This window comes from Gobius niger (genome assembly GCF_951799975.1).
Source record: "Gobius niger genome assembly, chromosome: 9".
Classification (NCBI taxonomy): domain Eukaryota; kingdom Metazoa; phylum Chordata; class Actinopteri; order Gobiiformes; family Gobiidae; genus Gobius; species Gobius niger.
Genome location: NC_136860.1, coordinates 6523678 through 6543797, shown reverse-complemented (window position 1 = coordinate 6543797; position 20120 = coordinate 6523678). Strand labels below are relative to the sequence as shown.

The 20120-nt window shown below is 44.5% G+C and overlaps 1 protein-coding gene across 2 annotated transcripts in view; it reads right to left on the bottom strand.

The window, feature by feature from the left end:
• Positions 1–18639, bottom strand: part of pde9aa (phosphodiesterase 9aa) — a 30725-nt gene extending 12086 nt beyond the window's left edge. The window contains exons 1-8 of one of the 2 annotated variants that reach the window (XM_079562937.1): positions 18426–18639; positions 14144–14214; positions 12647–12724; positions 12520–12563; positions 7960–8014; positions 6708–6778; positions 767–851; positions 178–238 (exon numbers count right to left, since the gene is read on the bottom strand). In XM_079562937.1, coding sequence (XP_079419063.1) covers positions 178–238; positions 767–851; positions 6708–6778; positions 7960–8014; positions 12520–12563; positions 12647–12724; positions 14144–14214; positions 18426–18488 — 528 coding nt within the window. In that variant the 5' untranslated portion in view covers positions 18489–18639. The remainder of the gene's footprint in view (positions 1–177; positions 239–766; positions 852–6707; positions 6779–7959; positions 8015–12519; positions 12564–12646; positions 12725–14143; positions 14215–18425) is intronic. The other variant, XM_079562938.1, reaches the window with a different exon arrangement.
• Positions 18640–20120: the final 1481 nt, after the last annotated feature.

Here is a 20120-nt window from a genome sequence, read left to right as displayed (position 1 = left end):
GTCAGGTTTTATTTCATGTGGATTGGCCCAGGAATTCCAGAGGTATTAACCATAAACCCGGTCAAGAAATCCTAATTTGACAGTTCCCATAGTTCCCATAGATGTCACGTGAACAGAACGTATGACAAACATGGCGGTGATTCCCAGCGTCCCACACGTGCACAGCAGCTCACTGACCTTTGGGTATGAAGGCACGTCTCTGCGAGGGGTCAGCTTCTTATTGTCCTCCAGGAAGCTATTGCAGGAGACACACAGGACACACATGACATATACTGCCAGCAGGGGGCGTCAAAATGATAACTGTCCTGAGCAGGCAGCAAAAGGGCAGATGAAACACTTTCTCCATTTTAATCACATTTTTTCACCATTTTGCCCCATTTTTGCCAATTTTGTCTACATTTTCCCCCCACTTTTTTTTATAAATTTGTTCTACATTTTTCCCACATTTTCCCCTTTCTTCCCCTACTCCTTCCCCTACCCATTTCCTATATTTTCCCTCATATACTCTTTTCACTTTCCCCCCATATTTCCCCCAATTTTTCCACATTTTTGGAACTTTTCCCTTACAGTCTTTCCCCATCTCTCTCTACTTTTCCACAGCTTTTTACCCACTTTTTCCCTACATTTCTTGACAATGGAGATAAACTCGATATTGTAAATGTGCATATTTCCCAAACTGCAATTTCGATATTATCTTGTCGACGATATATTACCCAGCTCTAGCTCAGAGCCCACAATTTGTGACGACACCGATGCTCTAGGTCACCTGTTGTTTCGAGACGCCATCTCCTCTCGAAGTTTCTTTATGTCGCTACGGCATTTCTCGATCTCCACCACCTTCATCCCCTCCACTGTGGACAGAGGACACAGGAGACATGTGAGACAGGAGGACAGAGACCACAGGAGACGGCACATTCCAACCGGAGACTCTCTGGTCGTGAGGCGACCATAGAGTCTGACTCTTGATGTGAAGACGCCTGTTGCACTCACTGCCTGGTAAAGCGGCCCCACTCTGAGAACAGATGCTAAGTGCCTGGATACCTGGTCGCCATGACAACCATGTGCCCACACAAATGTGTATCCTTGCATCACTCTGGTCTCCATGGTGACCTATCCCTCCTGTCGCTACGGGTTACATGCTCAAAGGCAGCTGAGTGGAGCAGAGAGGGAGACGACCTTTCCCTCGATTAAACCAGGATTTTCAGGAACATGGCCCGCCAAAAGGCCAGCCGGAACTAACCAATCAGCAACAAGGACTAACCAATCAGAAATCGGATTCAACCAATCAGCAACCGGAACTAACCAATCAGCATCTTTTCAATAAGATTAATGGATTCTGTAATCCATCAAAACTAAACTATACTGGGTCTAACCAATCAGCAACTGGCTCCAACCAATCAGACACTGGGACTAACCAATCAGACACTGGGACTAACCAATCAGACACTGGGACTAACCAATCAGACACTGGGACTAACCAATCAGACACTGGGACTAACCAATCAGACACTGGGACTAACCAATCAGACACTGGGACTAACCAATCAAACACTGGGACTAACCAATCAGACACTGGGACTAGCCAATCAGCAACAAGGACTAACCAATCAGAAATCGGATTCAACCAATCAGCAACCGGAACTAACCAATCAGCATCTTTTCAATAAGATTAATGGATTCTGTAATCCATCAAAACTAAACTATACTGGGTCTAACCAATCAGCAACTGGCTCCAACCAATCAGACACTGGGACTAACCAATCAGCAACTGGGAAGAACCAATCAGACACTGGGACTAACCAATCAGCAACTGGGAAGAACCAATCAGACACTGGGACTAACCAATCAGCAACTGGGAAGAACCAATCAGACACTGGGACTAACCAATCAGACACTGGGACTAACCAATCAGACGCTGGGTCTAACCAATCAGCAACTGGGAAGAACCAATCAGACACTGGGACTAACCAATCAGACACTGGGACTAACCAATCAGACGCTGGGTCTAACCAATCAGCATCTGGGAAGAACCAATCAGACACTGGGACTAATCAATCAGACGCTGGGTCTAACCAATCAGCAACTGGGACTAACCAATCAGACACTGGGAATAACCAATCAGACACTGGGACTAACCAATCAGACACTGGGACTAACCAATCAGACGCTGGGTCTAACCAATCAGCAACTGGGACTAACCAATCAGACACTGGGACTAACCAATCAGACACGTGGACTAACCAATCAGACACTGGGACTAACCAATCAGACACTGGGACAAACCAATCAAACGCTGGGTCTAACCAATCAGCAACTGGCTCTAACCAATCAGACACTGGGACTAACCAATCAGACACTGGGACTAACCAATCAGACACTGGGACTAACCAATCAGACACTGGGACTAACCAATCAGACACTGGGACTAACCAATCAGACACTGGGACTAACCAATCAGACACTGGGTCTAACCAATCAGACACTGGGTCTAACCAATCAGACACTGGGTCTAACCAATCAGACACTGGGTCTAACCAATCAGACACTGGGACTAACCAATCAGACACTGGGACTAACCAATCAGACACTGGGTCTAACCAATCAGACACTGGGACTAACCAATCAGACACTGGGACTAACCAATCAGACACTGGGACTAACCAATCAGACACTGGCTCTAACCAATAAGACACTGGGACTAACCTATCAGACACTGGGACTAACCAATCAGACACCGACCTAACCGATCAGACACTGGGACTAACCAGTCAGACACTGGGACTAACCAATCACCTCTCGGGAATAACCAATCAGCAACAGGTACCAAAAAATGAACTCCCATGAGGGGGGTGATGGGGCAGACAGAATGCTCCAATTGTTAAAAAAAAACTTTCTATACCCGATTTGTTTTTATTTCTTACAATAATGACTGAAGTAAAAGTTTAAGCTCATTCCTGACTCACGGTTCTAACATCCCAATTCTTCATAGAAATGTGTTCATAACTTTCAGGGTCACTTTTCAAGGTCACTGTCACAGTAGCGCTAATCTTACAAACATTAAAAATCTTTGTAATTACATGAGAGGTGAACAAAACAGATTTAATTTCACTACTAGTATAAAAATCGTGTACATGGCCTACTAACCAACGTCCCAATCTGTGCGGAGTTTGAAAATATAAGCAGATTTTAATCTTGTTGAGCAATAAAACAATGAAGTCTAATATAAAGGTTACTTTGGGGCAGTGAGCAGTCGAAATTCACTGGAATTGCATTTTATTTGACCTTGGAGGAGGCTCCCAGACCCCCCAGTTTTACCCAGTGCCCATATAATAAATGCTTTCTAATAAATGTGAACAACACAGTAACTGATAACAAAGACTGAACATTATCTCCAGATGACGGCAGCCTGAGCATACAGCTGTCCTTAGTTATTATCTAATGACCTGACTGTCCGGTCAATCAGAAAAATGAATGACTTTAACAGGGCTTTCGACGTGTGTGAGACTGTTCAGTTCAGTTAGAGTCCGCTCATGACCTTCAAACTCTCTCCAAACATGGGGTCAAGTGTACTTCACTGTCCCTGCGGCTATGGGGAAATCCTGCGCTGTTCTTCCGCCTGACCCGGCACACTCTCCGAACACTGTAAAGACTTTATGGACCTGTTTATGAGCTCTTATCTCGGCGGCAGCTTCTGAAGATCCTGCAGATCAACATTCACCTCGGCTATATTTACACTTACAAAAAGAAATGGAACAGTTGTAAAAAAGAAATACGATTAAATAATGCACTCTTCTAGCGCTTGTGAAAAGCCAAATATACACAGAACAGATGAGTGACCAGGCGATGACCTGTTAGACCAGATAGCCTCAGATAAGGAACATGCAGCTGTTGCATGGGTGAGTTACTTCCTCATCTTTGGCCCAATGAACAAGTGCACTGGGACAAACACATCCTGCAGTCCAGCTCCTGACAAGATCTAGATTTTGATTTTAGTTGTTTTTTTTCTCTGAGAGTTCTGAGAGTGATTTATTGGGATTTAAATTAATAATTAATATTCCCATCTGGGGCCAGGACTCCCCTGAAAAAGAGATTATTAATCTCAGTGGGACTATCCCGGTTAAATGAAGGTCAATAAATAAATAAATAAATAAATAAAGTGATAGTCTGTAAGATTGCAAAATTATGGGGGAGAGAGGAATTTTTTGAAAATCAGGTCCCCTTCCCTCTCGATGGGACCTGAAAGAAAAAAGGAAAATCGCTCTTTCTAAAGAAAAGAAAAAATACAGTTTCTATAAATAAGAGTAACGGGGAATGACATGTTATGACGTCCCGCGGTAATGAACGACTCGAAAAGGTTAAAGAGCCAATAAAATTGTGACAGCTTGCTCTTTTTTCTTGTATCTTACCACCCTTTACAGTTGTACATCATTTCCCGAGCTATATGCATGAAAAAGAAAAAAACAAAGACCGATTTAGACCGATTTCCACCGGAGCAACAGATGGACGCGGCTTCATTTTATTATTTTACTGATCAAAGTCCTGATGACAACTGTTGAGTATTACAAGCCCTCCCAGCACTGAGGAGAAATGCAATATTTATTTGAATTTAATTGCAATTGGTAACGGAAGTCATGATTAGGGACAAATCATATTTATTATTTGAAAATCAGTTGGTCCGGTTGTTTGCGTTACATTGTGCTGGGGAATGACCAGTGTGAAACAAGCCAATAAACAGGTTCAAATCAGTTTGTATAATGAAACACGTTTTGGTTAACTCATGCACAAATGAAAAACGAAGCTTTCAAAAACCTCCTCTGATTTTTGGTGTATCTCACATGTTTCCTTCCTGCTCCTCGCCTTATCACTGTGAGCCGAGTCAGCGTTTCTTCTCAGATAATCTCCATTCATATAAACGCTAAACCCTGTGGCTCCTTCATCCAGCTAGTTCTGCTGCAACCCTCCTCCGTCCCAGCAGCAAATGGGATGTCAAAAAACAAAACAAAGGGCAAACTCAAAAACCCAGTGGGAGGAAAGAGAAAGCTCGGGGAGAAGGAGAGATCCGCTCTCATGGACGGACAGGCTGCAGATAGACCCCGGGCTGATGGGAGTCCCTCGGCCTATTTAAGAAAATGAACGAAAACATACCTGAAAAATGCACTGATTAAAACAAACCTGTACAAAATAGAAAGACCTATGGAGACGGCTTTGTATAAGGGCATGTGAGCAAATTGATTGTATGATCTGTGCGGGCCGAGATTCTCACGGGGCTCCCATTAATAATAATAATAATTTACCCTATTCAAAGTCATATTGCCGCTAAAATCACATAAAAAGGCAACGTGTAGTAATGACTGCAGGCGAAGTACTGGTGTAAAGTAGCACATTTTAGTCAGTAAATGTATTTTTCCTACTTTGGGAACCACTGACATAGGGAATAAGGTTAGGGGCCATTAAATAACTTAAATGTAAACATACCTTACTAAACATGTAAGTTCTAAATATGTCTAATTCAAAGCCGAACATCGTTATCCATCACTTTCAACAGAGAAAAAAGCACTTGTTTCATACGAAAGACCATAATTGGTGGGAGCAGGACTCAACACATCTCCAAGGATATATGTATATACTGGATATAGGACATATTGAAGGCCTTATCCACCTTATTCCTGGATATTAATACAGAAATGATTATGTGTACATTTACATTTTCCGTGAGATCCCGGAAGTTGCGAAGATGATTTTCTCGTAGCCAGTGTTGGGCAAGACACTAAGTGAATATTTAATGGCATATATATTACTAGTTACAGCTGTAAAATCCTAATATGTTTGTATTGTTGTACATATTACACTTTCAAAAATGTTACACTGCTTTGAGCTACTTCTGAGTTACTTTTGGCCAAATATAAATTGAACATAGTAATAAAGCCACAGAGTAACAGCAGATCGTACACACCGGTGTCCCACTTGATTTGGTGCTGCATTTTATTTGGGGGAGTTTGGTATTTTTATGTTCGTATATCAATGCAAACCATTCAAATGCACTTGTAACTCGAGTTACTTAAATTGTATTACCATATTTTGTTTAAGTAATATGTTATATTCCTTAGTGTACGTCGTCTGTGATACGTAGTCCCCAACACTGACCGCAATATTTAAAACATGTCCTCGTGCAGCTCAGGAACATGTTTCACTGTTTCAATTCAAAACCAGAGAAAGTGGCATTTGTGTTTGGAACATGCTCCTGGACTGACTGTCACATTTTTCAGGCCGATTTTGAACATGCAACTCTCATACGAGGAGAGCCCTCAGTGGTGTGATTTTCAGTCATAAGTTTACTGTAAGCAGCTCATGTTCCCACATAGTTTACGTCTCTAAAGCTCATAAAACGTGGGCACCGTGGCTCCGACACATTCCGGAAATCCCACAGATAATTCATGCAAGGGCTCATGGGGCGCTGGAATAGATTGGACAAAGGCAGTTCGGATATTTTATTTAAATTGTTCATATTTTTGCGCCAAATCCATTCCAAACTTTCCAAACAAATTTCCAACATCATACTTTGGATTTTTGCATAAAAACCATAGGGGGGGCAGAGGAGCGTGTGGGGTGGGGGGATTTGGGGGGCAGAGGAGCGGGGGGTGACGACTGATTAGCGCGGCGGCTAACAACTCAGAGTGAACCAGAGAAAGTAGCAAAAGTGCACTTACGCTCCACACGCTTCTCCAGCATGGCCAGGCGGTTAGTCACCTCAGTCTTCAGCTCGTTGATCTTGAATGCCCTGCAGGAAAAGACAAAATGGATCATGAAGAACACAACAGAAAATGGTGCGGTGGTTTTGTCCAGATGGATGCTGACACAGTCCGCCTCCACGACCGTCCCCTGACCTCCAGAGCAAAACAAGTGTTTGGGCCTGTTTCAAATCCGTTACAAAGGACCACAAACTAGCTCTGGGTCAGTTGTCCAGGAATCTTCAGCCATGACCAAACCGAGGATGGATCGAGTCAATGACGTCAGAGACATTAAAGTGTATAACATTCACTGCAGTGAAGAGTGCAGTGAGCAGTGCAAAGAGGAAACAAAGCAGCTTCTTCACAAGAGGACGCATCAGCACCACAGGGACAGTGGCAGACAGTGTTCGGCAGGACAGAGGTAAAGGCCACTAACCATGATTCTGATGATTCAAAATGTCAGCCATGATTCAAAATGTCAGCCAAAGCATAGAGACTGTAGGGGGAACAGTAAAGACGGTGAATATGTCCCTGAACAGGTTTGGTCAAATAGGCTTCCAGTTTGAGTGGTAATGGCAAAATCTGACAAAAGAGTGAAAAGAAGCCTCTAGAGAACCTTATCAATGGAATTGTATCTGTAAAGTGCTTTGCATTCAGCCGACATCACAACATTCTAAAGAGCCAATCGTTTAAAATTGAGGCAAAAATGGGCAAATAAAATTCCAAGATGGTAACTACGGTAAGTGTTGAACTGCCTTAGCTTTTGGCTAATATCTCTGTCATGACTGGGAGAATGCACATGAAATAGTGTCAAAGGTCAATGTCTTCTCTGTCGGCTTTCAACTATTTCTTTGAAAGGCATCCTAAAGTGGTGACAATATTCGAAAATATGAGCGTGATGAAAGGACTTACTGCCATAGAAATAATATGACAGGTCTGTGAATCCATTTGCTGTCCAAATACTGCAGAGGTGCATCATATGTCAGTGTTCCTTTTGGAGATTACATCCTCGCATTGTAAAACGTGAATGCAACCAAACAGCATCCACATAAAAGTCCACCGTCGATTCAGTGCTTGTCAGAATAGATGTAAAAACCCTTCAAGTGTGAGAGTTTGGTATGTGGCCAATAGGCTCAGAGTGCACAGAATGTAGCGGCTCACTTCCTGTAATAGTCTCTATGATTAACCTCTGCAGCCCCATCAATGGTATTAAAAAAAGGTGGCGTCTTACCTTGAAAACTGCTCGGCCACCTGGGTCAACACATTCTGGAAGAGCTCCTCCTTATCTGCAACAAACCCAAGAGTCAAACCAGGACCGGACCGCGATCAAAGTCAAGACCGGACCAGGTCTAAACCAACAGGAAACGATTGGTAACACAGCCTCAAAACAACCTGGAGAAGTGTTAAACCGGGGAAGCAGGTCAATAAATAGACGGTCGGGAAAACAACCTGTGTTTTGTAGGTGAGAACACACTGTGCTTACAAGAGCCAATCAGAGCGCAGGGACGGGGCTGGCAGCTTTATAACCGATCCTTATTGGCTGAACACTGGTCAAAGGTCGGTACCTGTAGCCAATAAAACGACGGCGTGATTGAAAGGACGAGGACAACAACAAGACAGCGTTTCCTTCGGCATCCATGCGGGACTTTTCCAGTATAGACCGGTGACAAAGTGACAAAGATCAAAAATGAATTTAAATCGTGGTTTTGAGGGTCTGTACTCTGCTTGAGTACATTACACTCCTTACACCAGTTTAGCAGTTTGTTTGAGCCTGTTTACATTCTTCACACTAAATAAAAACTCAAAAAGGAGTCGGCCGAAGCAAGAAAGCTTACAAGTGCCTACCCCCATTCAGTGTTTAGTCCCTTTTAAAAGTCTTAGGATTCAGTAGGGGGCACTGTGCAGAATTACAATGAAATTCTGGGTGCTATGGTTTCCCCTGCTGGTCAGGTTGGCCCACAGCGGCTCAGGACTAACACCTGAACACTATTTCTACTTACTTACGAACATGAAGGAATTGGCTTGTTGGATGTGGTGCGCTTATGAAAGTTAACTAGAGACAAGACAATTATTTTCAGGCAGGTTGATTCATATTCATGGCACTATGTTCAATTATTGAGCCTTTAGCTTCAAGACAAAATTGTGACCTTTCTAAACACAGTCGTCTCCTCCACTGAAGTATTTACATCCTGCATCAAGCTCCTGACACGCTGAGAGTGCTCATCGACCAAACTCACCAAATCTTAAGAAAACATACTTGTTCTAACAGTCTAAAGGTACGTCTACACACCTAACCTGACAAAGCCCGCCACCGCTTCTATTCAGTCGCTTGGGACGGTTCAGAAAAAAACTGCACTGCTGCTGCTAAGCATTAAAATATGAATGAAAATAGTTTCCTGATTCTTTGCTTGTGCTTTGGTGACACTGAAATAGTTTTACGACCTTTCTCTGACCTCGCTGGACATTATCTCAATATGTGTGGTTTGAGTGTGCAGTCTGTCCAGCCTCACATCATGATGAAATCCCCTTTTCCCCCCGTTTGTTTTCCAGTGTGTTCTTTATTGCGTTTGTGTTTTCATAAGTTTATTGAAGCGTATAACTCCTCTGATCTGAATGCCTGGGCTCAGGAAAGGCATTTCAAACCACAGCTGCTTTTCCTCCTCTTTCCAGACGGTGTTTCTGTTTCTCTTGTGTCTTTATGATGTAGTAGAGCTGGTCATGTTGCTCCAAATTCACATGATGATGTGTCCTTTTTCTTGAATGTGTGTGTTGGACTCCACTGCCTCCTCACGCCACTCTAAACAGCTGACCCTTCCAAACCTGCCACCTCACGCACTAATGCACGGCCCTTGTGCACGGCCCTTATGCACGGCTTTCACATTGACAATACACAGTAATCACCGGCACCGGCTGCGGGATCTGTGTTACAGAGGATTCACACCTCAAGTGAAAATATTTGGCTTTCTAGAGATACACTGATCCCAGATTTCAGAGCCAATACTGGAAAAAGTACAATATCGGGTATCGGCTACAAAGATCCGATCTGAACCAATACTGTTTTTGTCTCTCAATGCCTTAAAACATAACTTTTGCCCCTGAAATCTAAGTGAATATGAGCATGCTGCATATGCTGCTTCGCCTGTATTTTTGATCGTCGAGCAAAATTGTTGCGGTTAGCAATAGCATGCTAAAGCTACCGAAAAAGAATCAAGGCAGGGTCAGAAACTATGACAGAAATACCTAAAGTAGCCAAGTGTTTGCAACATATTTGTAATGATCAGATCACTTGACGTGAGTTGTTTGTATTAATGTAAAGCTGTCTGGTGTGAATCTGGTGTGAGGTGTGTGTGCACCGTTAGCTCATCTCACAGGAACAGGATGTACTGGCGCTCACAATTATAGGATCATGGAACTAGCGTAGCCACATAACGGGCCAATAAAGATTGTCCCGTCGTGCCTGTGTACAGCTGTGATTTTCTTATGCACACCACACATTGTAACTGGTTTTGTTTGGATGTTTTGTTTAAATTGTCCAGTAGAAGAAAACAAAAAACACTTGTAGCTAGCGCTAGCATATCAAGCTAGTTTTTCATGGGCCGTTGAACCACTTTACTGCTCTAAATGTCTCTGTAGTGAGAAATACTGTATATTCAGACTTCAGCATTTGTCGTTTAGGAGAAATGGGAGTAATGTTAGCTTTTCCTCTTTGTTCCCCCCCCCTCGGCTGCTTCGAACATGACCATCTATGAGCATGTCCAGAGATGTTGTCTGTATCTATTTCTTAAACTGGACAGCACATCTGGGGAGAGGCTTTCATTGTACAACCAGCCCATTGTGTAGGGGCGGACTGCACAGCGGGGAGGCTGCATGCAGCTGCGTTCAACTGCACTGGGTCATTACGGCCTGTGGACATGTGTTTAGAACGGGACATACGCACACATTTTAGACCCGTGCACACAGATAATTATACATGTTTCCTGTTTTGATCCATTTTGCTGAATAGTGAAAGTATAGACCAGGGTCCTCAACTTGTCTGACCTCGAGGACCTTCATTTGCCAACCCTGACATTCTGCGACCCACCACAATCAGAAATCCCCTGTGAATGAATCCAGAATGAGAAGCAACAGTCTGTGGGCTCTTAGGCGAGTCTTTGGTCAGTTATAATCCCACTTTAGACTGGCCGTTTGTCAGTGTGCTTTCCCCAAAGCTTTTCAGTCTTTTTTAGAGCAAACCGGTTTGGACCACTATTGGAGTGACCAACGGGTGGCGCTGTGGGTCTGCGTTCAAGCTGAAAGGGGAAGTATTTGCTGATTATTGCCATCTTTTTGAATTCCTTCCACTTCTCTGCCGCTCGACACTATATTTTAATAACTCGTAATGCAATGTCGGGGAGAATGTCATCACTGTCCTTCAGTTCTTGTGTTCAAGTCAAAGATATTTAATAGAACTCTAGATTGAACATGACGCTTGTTAACATGGCCAATGTGGCGGCCATCTTGTAGCTGATGCTAAATTGTTTATTTAAAGGGACAGGCCACCGTTCGTCCATACTGAGATTTGTTCTTACCTGAGCTTAGACGAGTTGATGCGTACCTGTCTGGTCTGTGTGCCCGTGGAAAAGCTTGGTCGCTTCTAACTTCACCACAGTTGGAGCTATAGGAATACACTGGGAGAGGCCAAATACTAATAATCAACATCTTTGGTCACACTTTGCGTGACTGAGGGCACACACAAAGACCTGACAGGTACGCATCAACTTGTCTAAGCTCAGGTAAGAACATATCGTGCCAGGCCACACTTTGGAACATTCTGGGCTGCTGGCCTTTGTGGCCAGTAAGACATTCTGTGTTTTGTGTTCTGTGTCTCTTTTTGGTATGTTCACTTTCAAGTGACTTGGGATTAAGTAAGTAAGTGCTTTATTTGTCATTGTACAACTGTACAAAAAAATAGTGTTCAGGTGTTAGTCCTGAGCCAATGCCACTGAGCCGCGCTGCCACTGTGGGTCAACGTGACCTGAGGTCGGGGAAACCGGAGTACTGCCTTCAGTCTCCTCTGATCCTCTGAAAACGGTGCAGCGCCTCCTGGGTTTGTCCCTATTTCAGAGCGTGGTGTCCTGCACTGGTCAGCTCCTCTTCCTTCTGCGCAGCTCCCTCCGCTCCACAACAGTCTTTCTTGTAGTTCCTCTTGTGCCGCCTCCTCTGTGCTGCAGCTGTGAGGGCTCTTGGTGCCTCTTCAGTGACTCAGAAGAAGACGTTTCTAGGTCTCAAATGGGTTTAGCTGATAAGCTAGCGGTTCACTTTTAAAAAGCTGCTTTCTTCAGGACCATTCTGGACTCTCAAAGCAAAAAACATCCACCGAACCCCAAAACCCCTGCACAAAATGCAGCTGTTCTGAGAGAGAGGGAGGTTTACACGTCGCCATGACGAAAATTAAATGACACTAATTTAGTTTAGTCATGACTTTGCTTGTATTTGTTAGGGCTAATTTTGTTGCACTTTTGTTGTCTTAGTTTAGGTTACATTTTAGTTAACCTTTTGTAAGTAGTGTCAATATCCCCTTTTGTTTGAATTGTTTTGTTAATTTTTGTAAACTTTACCTTTTACACAAATTGTTAAAAAAAAAATCATCATTTTCCATCTTGGTTATTCAAAGTATTTATTGTGAATACACAGTGTGGTTCCCTGTACTATAAAATCCTTTGTGTGCTGTCCACGCTGAAGCTTTCAAATCAAACACTTTTTGTACCACCCCCAAAAACAAACAATGAAAAATAAACTAAAGAGGACTCACCGGCCAGTTGTCCTCCGCTCAGGGGGATCACTCTGTACGCTGACCTGAGACAGGACACACGGTCACATATTGGCGATTATTTTTGGTTGATGCAGGTGTGGCCGTGAGCTCGGTGTGCGTCACGTACCTCTCGGTGTTGTGGGGCATGGTGGGGTCGATGGACACCATGGCCCCAGTCGAGTCCAGCAGGGACAGGTTAGTGTTCCTGCAACAACAGCAGGACTAATGTTAGGCCTGATATTTAGAGAAAGGACAGTATTCCCACTTCTGTGACAAACCCAGTCCAAACAGTCGCTGCACAAAGTTTAAACTGGAACTGAACCTGGTACTAAACAAGAACTAAACTAGGTCCAAACTAGGACTTAACACATTAGAGCTAACTCTGAGCTGTTGTGTTTGTGTCATGATGTAGCTGTATGTGGCTAACAGCAGCTAAAGTCAGAAACATGTTTTACTCTCCACAGAAATATCTTATCCACAAAGTAGCTAATGCTAATGCTAACGCTGCTCTCACAGACAGACAGCAGGAGCATAAAGAGGAGGACTCCCACCCCAGAATTCAATCAGAATTCAACATTGGCCCCTGCTTTGAAGCGCTACTTCACAGTTAGCCAATCAGAGGCTTCTTTCTAAAAGCAGAGCTTCAATGGGGTTTCCAATAGAGCTTCAGCAGCTCTGAGGGACAGGGAGACGACGGGGAAGACACAAACACCTGATTAACCACTGACATACTCATTCAACACACTGCAGTGCAGGGGTGTCGAGCTTGTTTTGGGTCGAGGGCCAAAATTCAGCCCCCACGGCGCGTCATGGGCCACATATACTGTAAAGGACTGTGGCCTCATAAATAACAAAGACTTATTGTGCTCAGCCTGTGCCACATGTTTCTCAAAGTGCTACATAAAGTCATTATTCATTCACTCTACACTCGATGGCAGTTAGTTACTATTGTAGCCACAGCCGCCCTGGGGCAGACTGACCATTTACCACGCGGCTATAATATGCTGTTTATATCCTGATCTCCAGTGCCCTCTGCTGGACATGTGTGGAATTCTTTCCTTTTTTCAATGTAAACTGCCCCCTAGTGGCTGGAGTGAGCATTCTGTTTATTTCTTTCAAAATCCATAACTCCACACAGGCATGAAGAGAATTACTTTTATTTTTTGACATACTCAGAAATCCAATCATCTTGCATGTGGCCCACGGACCATGTGTTTGGCACATGTGCTCTAGTGGATTTATTACGTCATTTAATACTTTCATTTACTGAATGGCAATCATCTAAGTGAACTTTTGGGGAAAGTTCAGCTTCAATGCCACTGGATCATTCAATTAAAAATGTGCATTTCCCCAAAATCAGAACAGCCTAAAGTTTACAAAGGCTATAACACCGGCACTCTGAACGGAGCCAAGACTGTGGTTCTGAACTCATGAAGCTTCAGGACCTTCTTCCAATTCATAAACACAAGTAACAACACAAGCATTTAGTTTTGACTTGTAATATAACATTTGAAATTTGATACGTTTTTAGAATCAAATATCGAAATCCCACATTTCCTTGCAGTGTTTTGTCATTGTAAGTCGAGCCGTGTGCCTGAAGGCCTAAGGTTAGAGTGTGTGGTACCTGGCCAGCCCCAGAGCTGTGCAGAAGAGGTCTCTGATGTCACCTGGACTGCAGTATCTGCTGAACACCACCTGTAGAAAGAACAAGTTCCTCTTCACTCAGACACAGAGGAGCAAACCCAGGTGGGTCATTTTACAATCTGTGTTTGTCAGACGTGGTTTAAACCCAATAAGACACAATTTAGGTTTTTAAAGTCCTTTTTAGACCTGGTTTAGTCCCGATTGGATCAAATATTTCATGAGGTGGGACTTGGTGAGTAAAGTTTGAGAAGCGCCGCTCTAATGCATACAGTAATAATAAGTTTACTGTTTCGCTGATCCAACTTCCCTCTTCAGATTTATGGGAACCGGTTTCTTCAAAGGCCGGACTCTCAGTGTGTTTCTCTCACACTCTGTATTACAACACTGTACACACTGTACACACTGCACACACTGTACACACTGTACACTGTACACACTGCACACACTGTACACACTGTACACTGTACACACTGTACACTGTACACCGTACACACTGTACACACTGCACACACTGTACACACTGTACACTGTACACTGTACACACTGCACACACTGCACACACTGTACACACTGCACACACTGTACACACTGTACACTGTACACACTGCACACACTGTACACACTGTACACTGTACACACTGTACACTGTACACCGTACACACTGTACACACTGCACACACTGTACACACTGTACACTGTACACTGTACACACTGCACACACTGCACACACTGTACACACTGCACACTGTACACACTGTACACACTGCACACACTGTACACACTGTACACTGTACACTGTACACACTGCACACACTGCACACACTGTACACACTGCACACTGTACACACTGTACACTGTACACACTGTACACACTGTACACACTGCACACTGTACACACTGTAGACTGCACACTGCACACTGTACACGGTTTTCAAAGCAACATTTGTGATTTTGCAGATTATTTCATTAGTACCACTATTAGTAAGATGATCCAAATTCCTTATGAATCTATTTTTGTATCTTAAGTCCAAAGGAAGCAAATTGGTGCTAATGTTTTAAAGATATTCTACTAGAAGACATTCCCTCTGGTTTGTGGTCTTGTGAATTCACTCTCATTAAATAAGTTCTTAAACACATGAACTGATTTCCACGCGCTCGCACAGATTCACTTAAGTTTTTACTGCGACATCACAAACGCAGCTGCACGTGCTTCTTTTGGGACTCTTATTTATTGATTGATTTATTGATTGATTTATCAGGGACGATGCAATCAACATAGTTACAATGAAGGTTTGCAGCTGATGCGATACATATAGAGCTTTAAGCTAGTGCTAATTCGCAGCTCATGTCCCTTGTTGGGCCTTTCTACACAGTTTACAATAATAAAACACATAAAAACATTTGTATAAAACCTTTTCAATCACACACATACTGTTCAAATATGATCACATACCACACAGACTCAGTGCTATTTTAGAATCAAATTTAAAATCCTGCTCCTCACATTTAAATCCATAAAGGGTTTAGCTCCGCTCTATCTCCAAGACGCTGTCATTCCATATCAGCCAACCAGAGCTCTCCGCTCTCAAAACTCAGGGACTAGTGATTCCATCCTCTAGTTTTTCTTACTGCATATGTGTCTCAATATAATTCAATATTTCTTTTAATCTGAAGTCTGTTCATCACTATTCACATGGTGTCCCCTGTCCCACTCCCCCTCGGGGCAGTGCCTGTCTCAGATCGAACGGAGGAACCCCGCCAAAAGGAGGAACCTCGCTGGACGGTCTGCGATCTTGGCCCGCCTGCTGAAGGACTCCCATCAGCCCTGGGTCTAGACCGTCTGTCCATGGGAGTGGATCTCTCCTCCTGTGGTTCTCTCCGAGGTTTCTCTTTTCTCCCACTGGGTTTTTGACTTTTTCCTCACTGTACTGGAGAGTCTAAGGACAGGGGACGCCCACGCCGCTCCTCACCACCTGCTGCCGACGCTTATTTGGACTTCATGTTTGCCTGGATACTTCACTTGCCTGGACTAAATTGTCTTGTGTACTTATATACTACTTTCTTTTACTGCCTTAATGTTCGGTGCAGCTCTGTGAGGAAAATCCTGCTGTGATATGGGGCGTTACAAAACTATTGATTGATTGGTTTGTTTTCCAAGACTAGACCCTAGAAGTGAACATTTTAAACTCAGATCTGGTTTTAAGTTCTGTGGGTAATGAGCTCCACAGCTTCAGACCTGAGTACGAAATGGACCAGTTGTTATTGATGGAGCCTCTGGAGCCTCTGGTGAACTGAAGCTCAGGTGCTTTGGCGGAGTCATCAGACGTGACAGCGGTTAACCGGGGGTCCTGAAATTGTTCCGAGGATTAAGCTAGCGTGATCTTATATAACCATGGGGACTGCAGAGCCGGTTAATCTGGACATATGTCGCGCTGATATTAAGTCTGTCTTTTTGCTTCGATTTGGTTTTGCTCGGCTGATGTAAAAACTGAAAACATCATTTGTGTGATTTCAACCAACAACACAATACAAAGTGATCAAATCTGTAATGTTTTCTTACAACAGAATGCCGACAAGCTTTAGGCACAGTGTCCCAATGTGATTCGTTCCTGAACAATGAGATCGGTGCTGTACTTCCTGTTCCCTACCGTTTACATCGGGGCGTCAAACTCATTTTGGGTCGTGGGACGCATAATATGATAGAGAACATTTTGACAATAAATGAACAATAATAAGCTGTGATTTGGTCAAAGCCCCAACTTAACTGTAGCTTCATCAATGACAACGGCTCACACTTGTATTGCACTTTACAAGCCTGTGTCACAAGTTCCTGAAAGTGCAGCAGTTCATTCACTTGGTGGTGGGAAGCTGTTATTGAAGCCACAGCCGCCCTGGGGCAGACTGTCCATTTACTACGTGGCTTTATCATGTGTTGTTCATATCCTGAGCTCTTATTATGTCAGTGCCCTCTGCTGGACACGTGTGGAACTCTTCCCTTTTTTATTTATTTAATGCCCCCTAGTGGCGAGAATGAGCATTCTGGTTTTTCTTTAAAAAAAATGCATAACTCCGCACAGGAATGGGCGAGAGACTTACTTTTTTCCCCCCTACATACTCTGGAATTTATGCTCTACAGGGCAGGGGCCGGATGTTTGACACCCCTGCTTTAGATTTAGGTGTGCTCAGTATTAATAAGCATTAGAAATCATTTTAGGGTGAGAGTAAGGGTTAAGGGTTGGCTATGAATAAGCGTGTTATTAAAGTATGTTGACGTTATGATAAAAGTATAATAAGAAGTGTGTTAATACTTTACAAGCATATTATTAATGAGCAGACCTTCATATAAAGCGCTACCATATACATGCTTTCTTTTAAATTAAAGTAGAGACTAAGACTTGTTTTTGGTCCTAGTGTGAGGTCACAACACGCTAGGTTTTCACACTTTTTTATCACTTTTTCGTCACTATTTTGTTGCATTTTTGCCGCTTTTCAATTGCGTTACTGTCGCTTTTTCCGGCACGTTTTCGCCGCCATTTTGACGCCTTGTTGAAGAAGCTTGTAGATTTGGGTAAAGCCAAAGTGGGGAAGATGTGCTCTGTCCAACTCACATGGTCACAGTCCATTTCTCAAGTCTGACCCCTCTTTAATGCGTAATGTTGTTCTGAGCGTCCACAGATCCAGCGCTAGATCCCCTACTGATGATGGGAGAGTGCGACCACTGCGCAAAACCTCCTCCAGCACACCCCGAGGTAATAACTCTTAACCCTCGTCTTTACCGAGCGCATTTGATAGAGTTCGGCTTCACCCAAATCTAAAAGCGTCTGGACCGGAGAGTCAGTGCAACACCTCATTTGAACGCTAAGAACAAAAACCTGATTGTGACTTTATTGTCGCCACGTGTATGTTAAGTTTTCGTCGCATTTTTTGTGTTATTGTTGCCTTTCTGATGTTTTTTGACGCTTTTTTGTTGTTGTTGTTGTTTTTGGTCTCATTTCTGCCTCATTTGAAAGCTAAGACCTTGCAGATGCGTGTGAGTCCGGCGTCTGCGTGACTGGGATGTTCTGTTGGTGAAAGTGCGCGCGGCCCTGGATACACGTTCATCCCGAGCTGACTCTTATTCGCTGCTCGTTCGTCCAAACGCGCGCGGAAAACACAACCCAAAAAAAAGCCGCGGCGATCGAGGTCACGACAAGTCACGTAACAGACGTCAACACGTCGTTTCGCCATTTATAACCCCCCCCTTTGCCCCGTCCTGTCCTTACCTTCTGGATGCGCCCGTCCACGTCCAGGTAGATGACCCGGTACGAAGAGGAAGCAGTGCCCATGATGGCCCGGGTGGGATCAGTCTCCCTCCCTCCTGTCACTCTGCGGAGCTCCACGCGCTTCTGACCCCGGGGTGACGCGCTGTCAGCGGCCGAGACCACGACACCACATCCCCGCTCTCCTCCTCCTCCTCCTCCTCTCTCTCTCCCTGGAACCCTGTGCGCGCGCTCTCCGTACCTTCTCCGGTGGTTCTGGTGGCGGTGTTTCCTCCGGTGGCAAAGGGCGCAGACGGAGCGGCGCTGGTTTCGTTGCGCGTCGCGGAGCGTGTTTGGCACCGTGTTTGCGGGCGAGCAGCAGGTGGAGGGCGCTCGGCCAATCGCAGGGCGCGCTGGGGGGGCTACGTCACTCTGCCCACGCGCGGGTTACCCTGGGCTTCACGCTATTGTTGAAGCGCGCGCTCGAGGGTCCTTCAGGTTCGAGACACTTGGGTTTGAATGAAGTGACACAGAGAAAAGGAGCAGCAGGAGCTGTTATGAAACCACTGCGCTAAACACGGGCTCAGCCAGGAGGTCTGGGGGGCGGGGGGGCCCTCAGGGGTCACAGACTCATCAGGACTAAACTAAGAGCAAACAAGGTCTAAACCAGGAGTAAACTATAAACCAGCACTTCTCTTACAAGCCTATTATGTGATATTTACCAGAAAGCTTTCTAACTGGGACTTCAGGCTAAAGGCTGTGAGAGCTGTTGGTCAGATGGGGCTGGTCGTCTCAGGTGGCTCAGGGGTTGGTTGTCACCTGGGGTCCAGATGGTCACATTAATCATTAATCGCCTTATGGGTCGACCCGAGGCCGCCCCAGTTTCAACTTGAAGTTACTTCAAAGTTAGTTCAGTCGTGTTCACACGTGCTGCTCGCACCACGTCGCACCATCAGCCACAACGATCAGCTGATCAACTAACTTATTCCCATGGCAACGGGCATCGACTGGTCAGCGAATATATTTTTCCTAGGATAGTTGGTAGATGAACCGGTCACAAGTCATGAGAGTGAAACGTCATACACACATCAACCAATCAGCTGAACCCTGACCCTGCCCGAGCCTCTGGAGATGAAATATGAGGCTGATCCAAAGTGAGGAGACATGACCTGAACCGGCTCATGGAGAGGAAGGTTTTACTGCAGCAGGAGGGAGAGAGGAGCAGATACTGATGATATAAAGTTGACCCATTTTCCCTCGTCAGAGCAGTAATCCAAACGTCCCCATGGGCGTGAAAGTGAGAGTAGTTTGGCCTGAGGTCGGACCTTCAGACCGGCTCCGAGACCTCCCGTTTCAGCCGGACTCAGAGCGGCTGTTCAAAGTGCCGCTCTCGGCTCGACAGCTCCTTTAGGTCGACCTAACTAGAGCCTGTGTGAAAACGCCCTGAGCCGTCTACAATTTGACGTAATGGAAGTAATATTCAACAATTATATCTTCTCTAATGTCCCTCCCTTTGTTGATTTCAGCAACTAATCAGAAGCTATCAGGCTATGCCTTTGACCAATGAGACGGGCTTTCCTGTGGTCTGTCTGCTCCAATCAGGAGGGAAGGAAGCTTGAGCTTTTACTTTTGAAAGTTATCTCTCCCTCTCTTCATTTTGCTCCAATCAGGACTTTTAGTAACAAATTTCACTCCCAACTTGCACTCTTACAGGCTGTC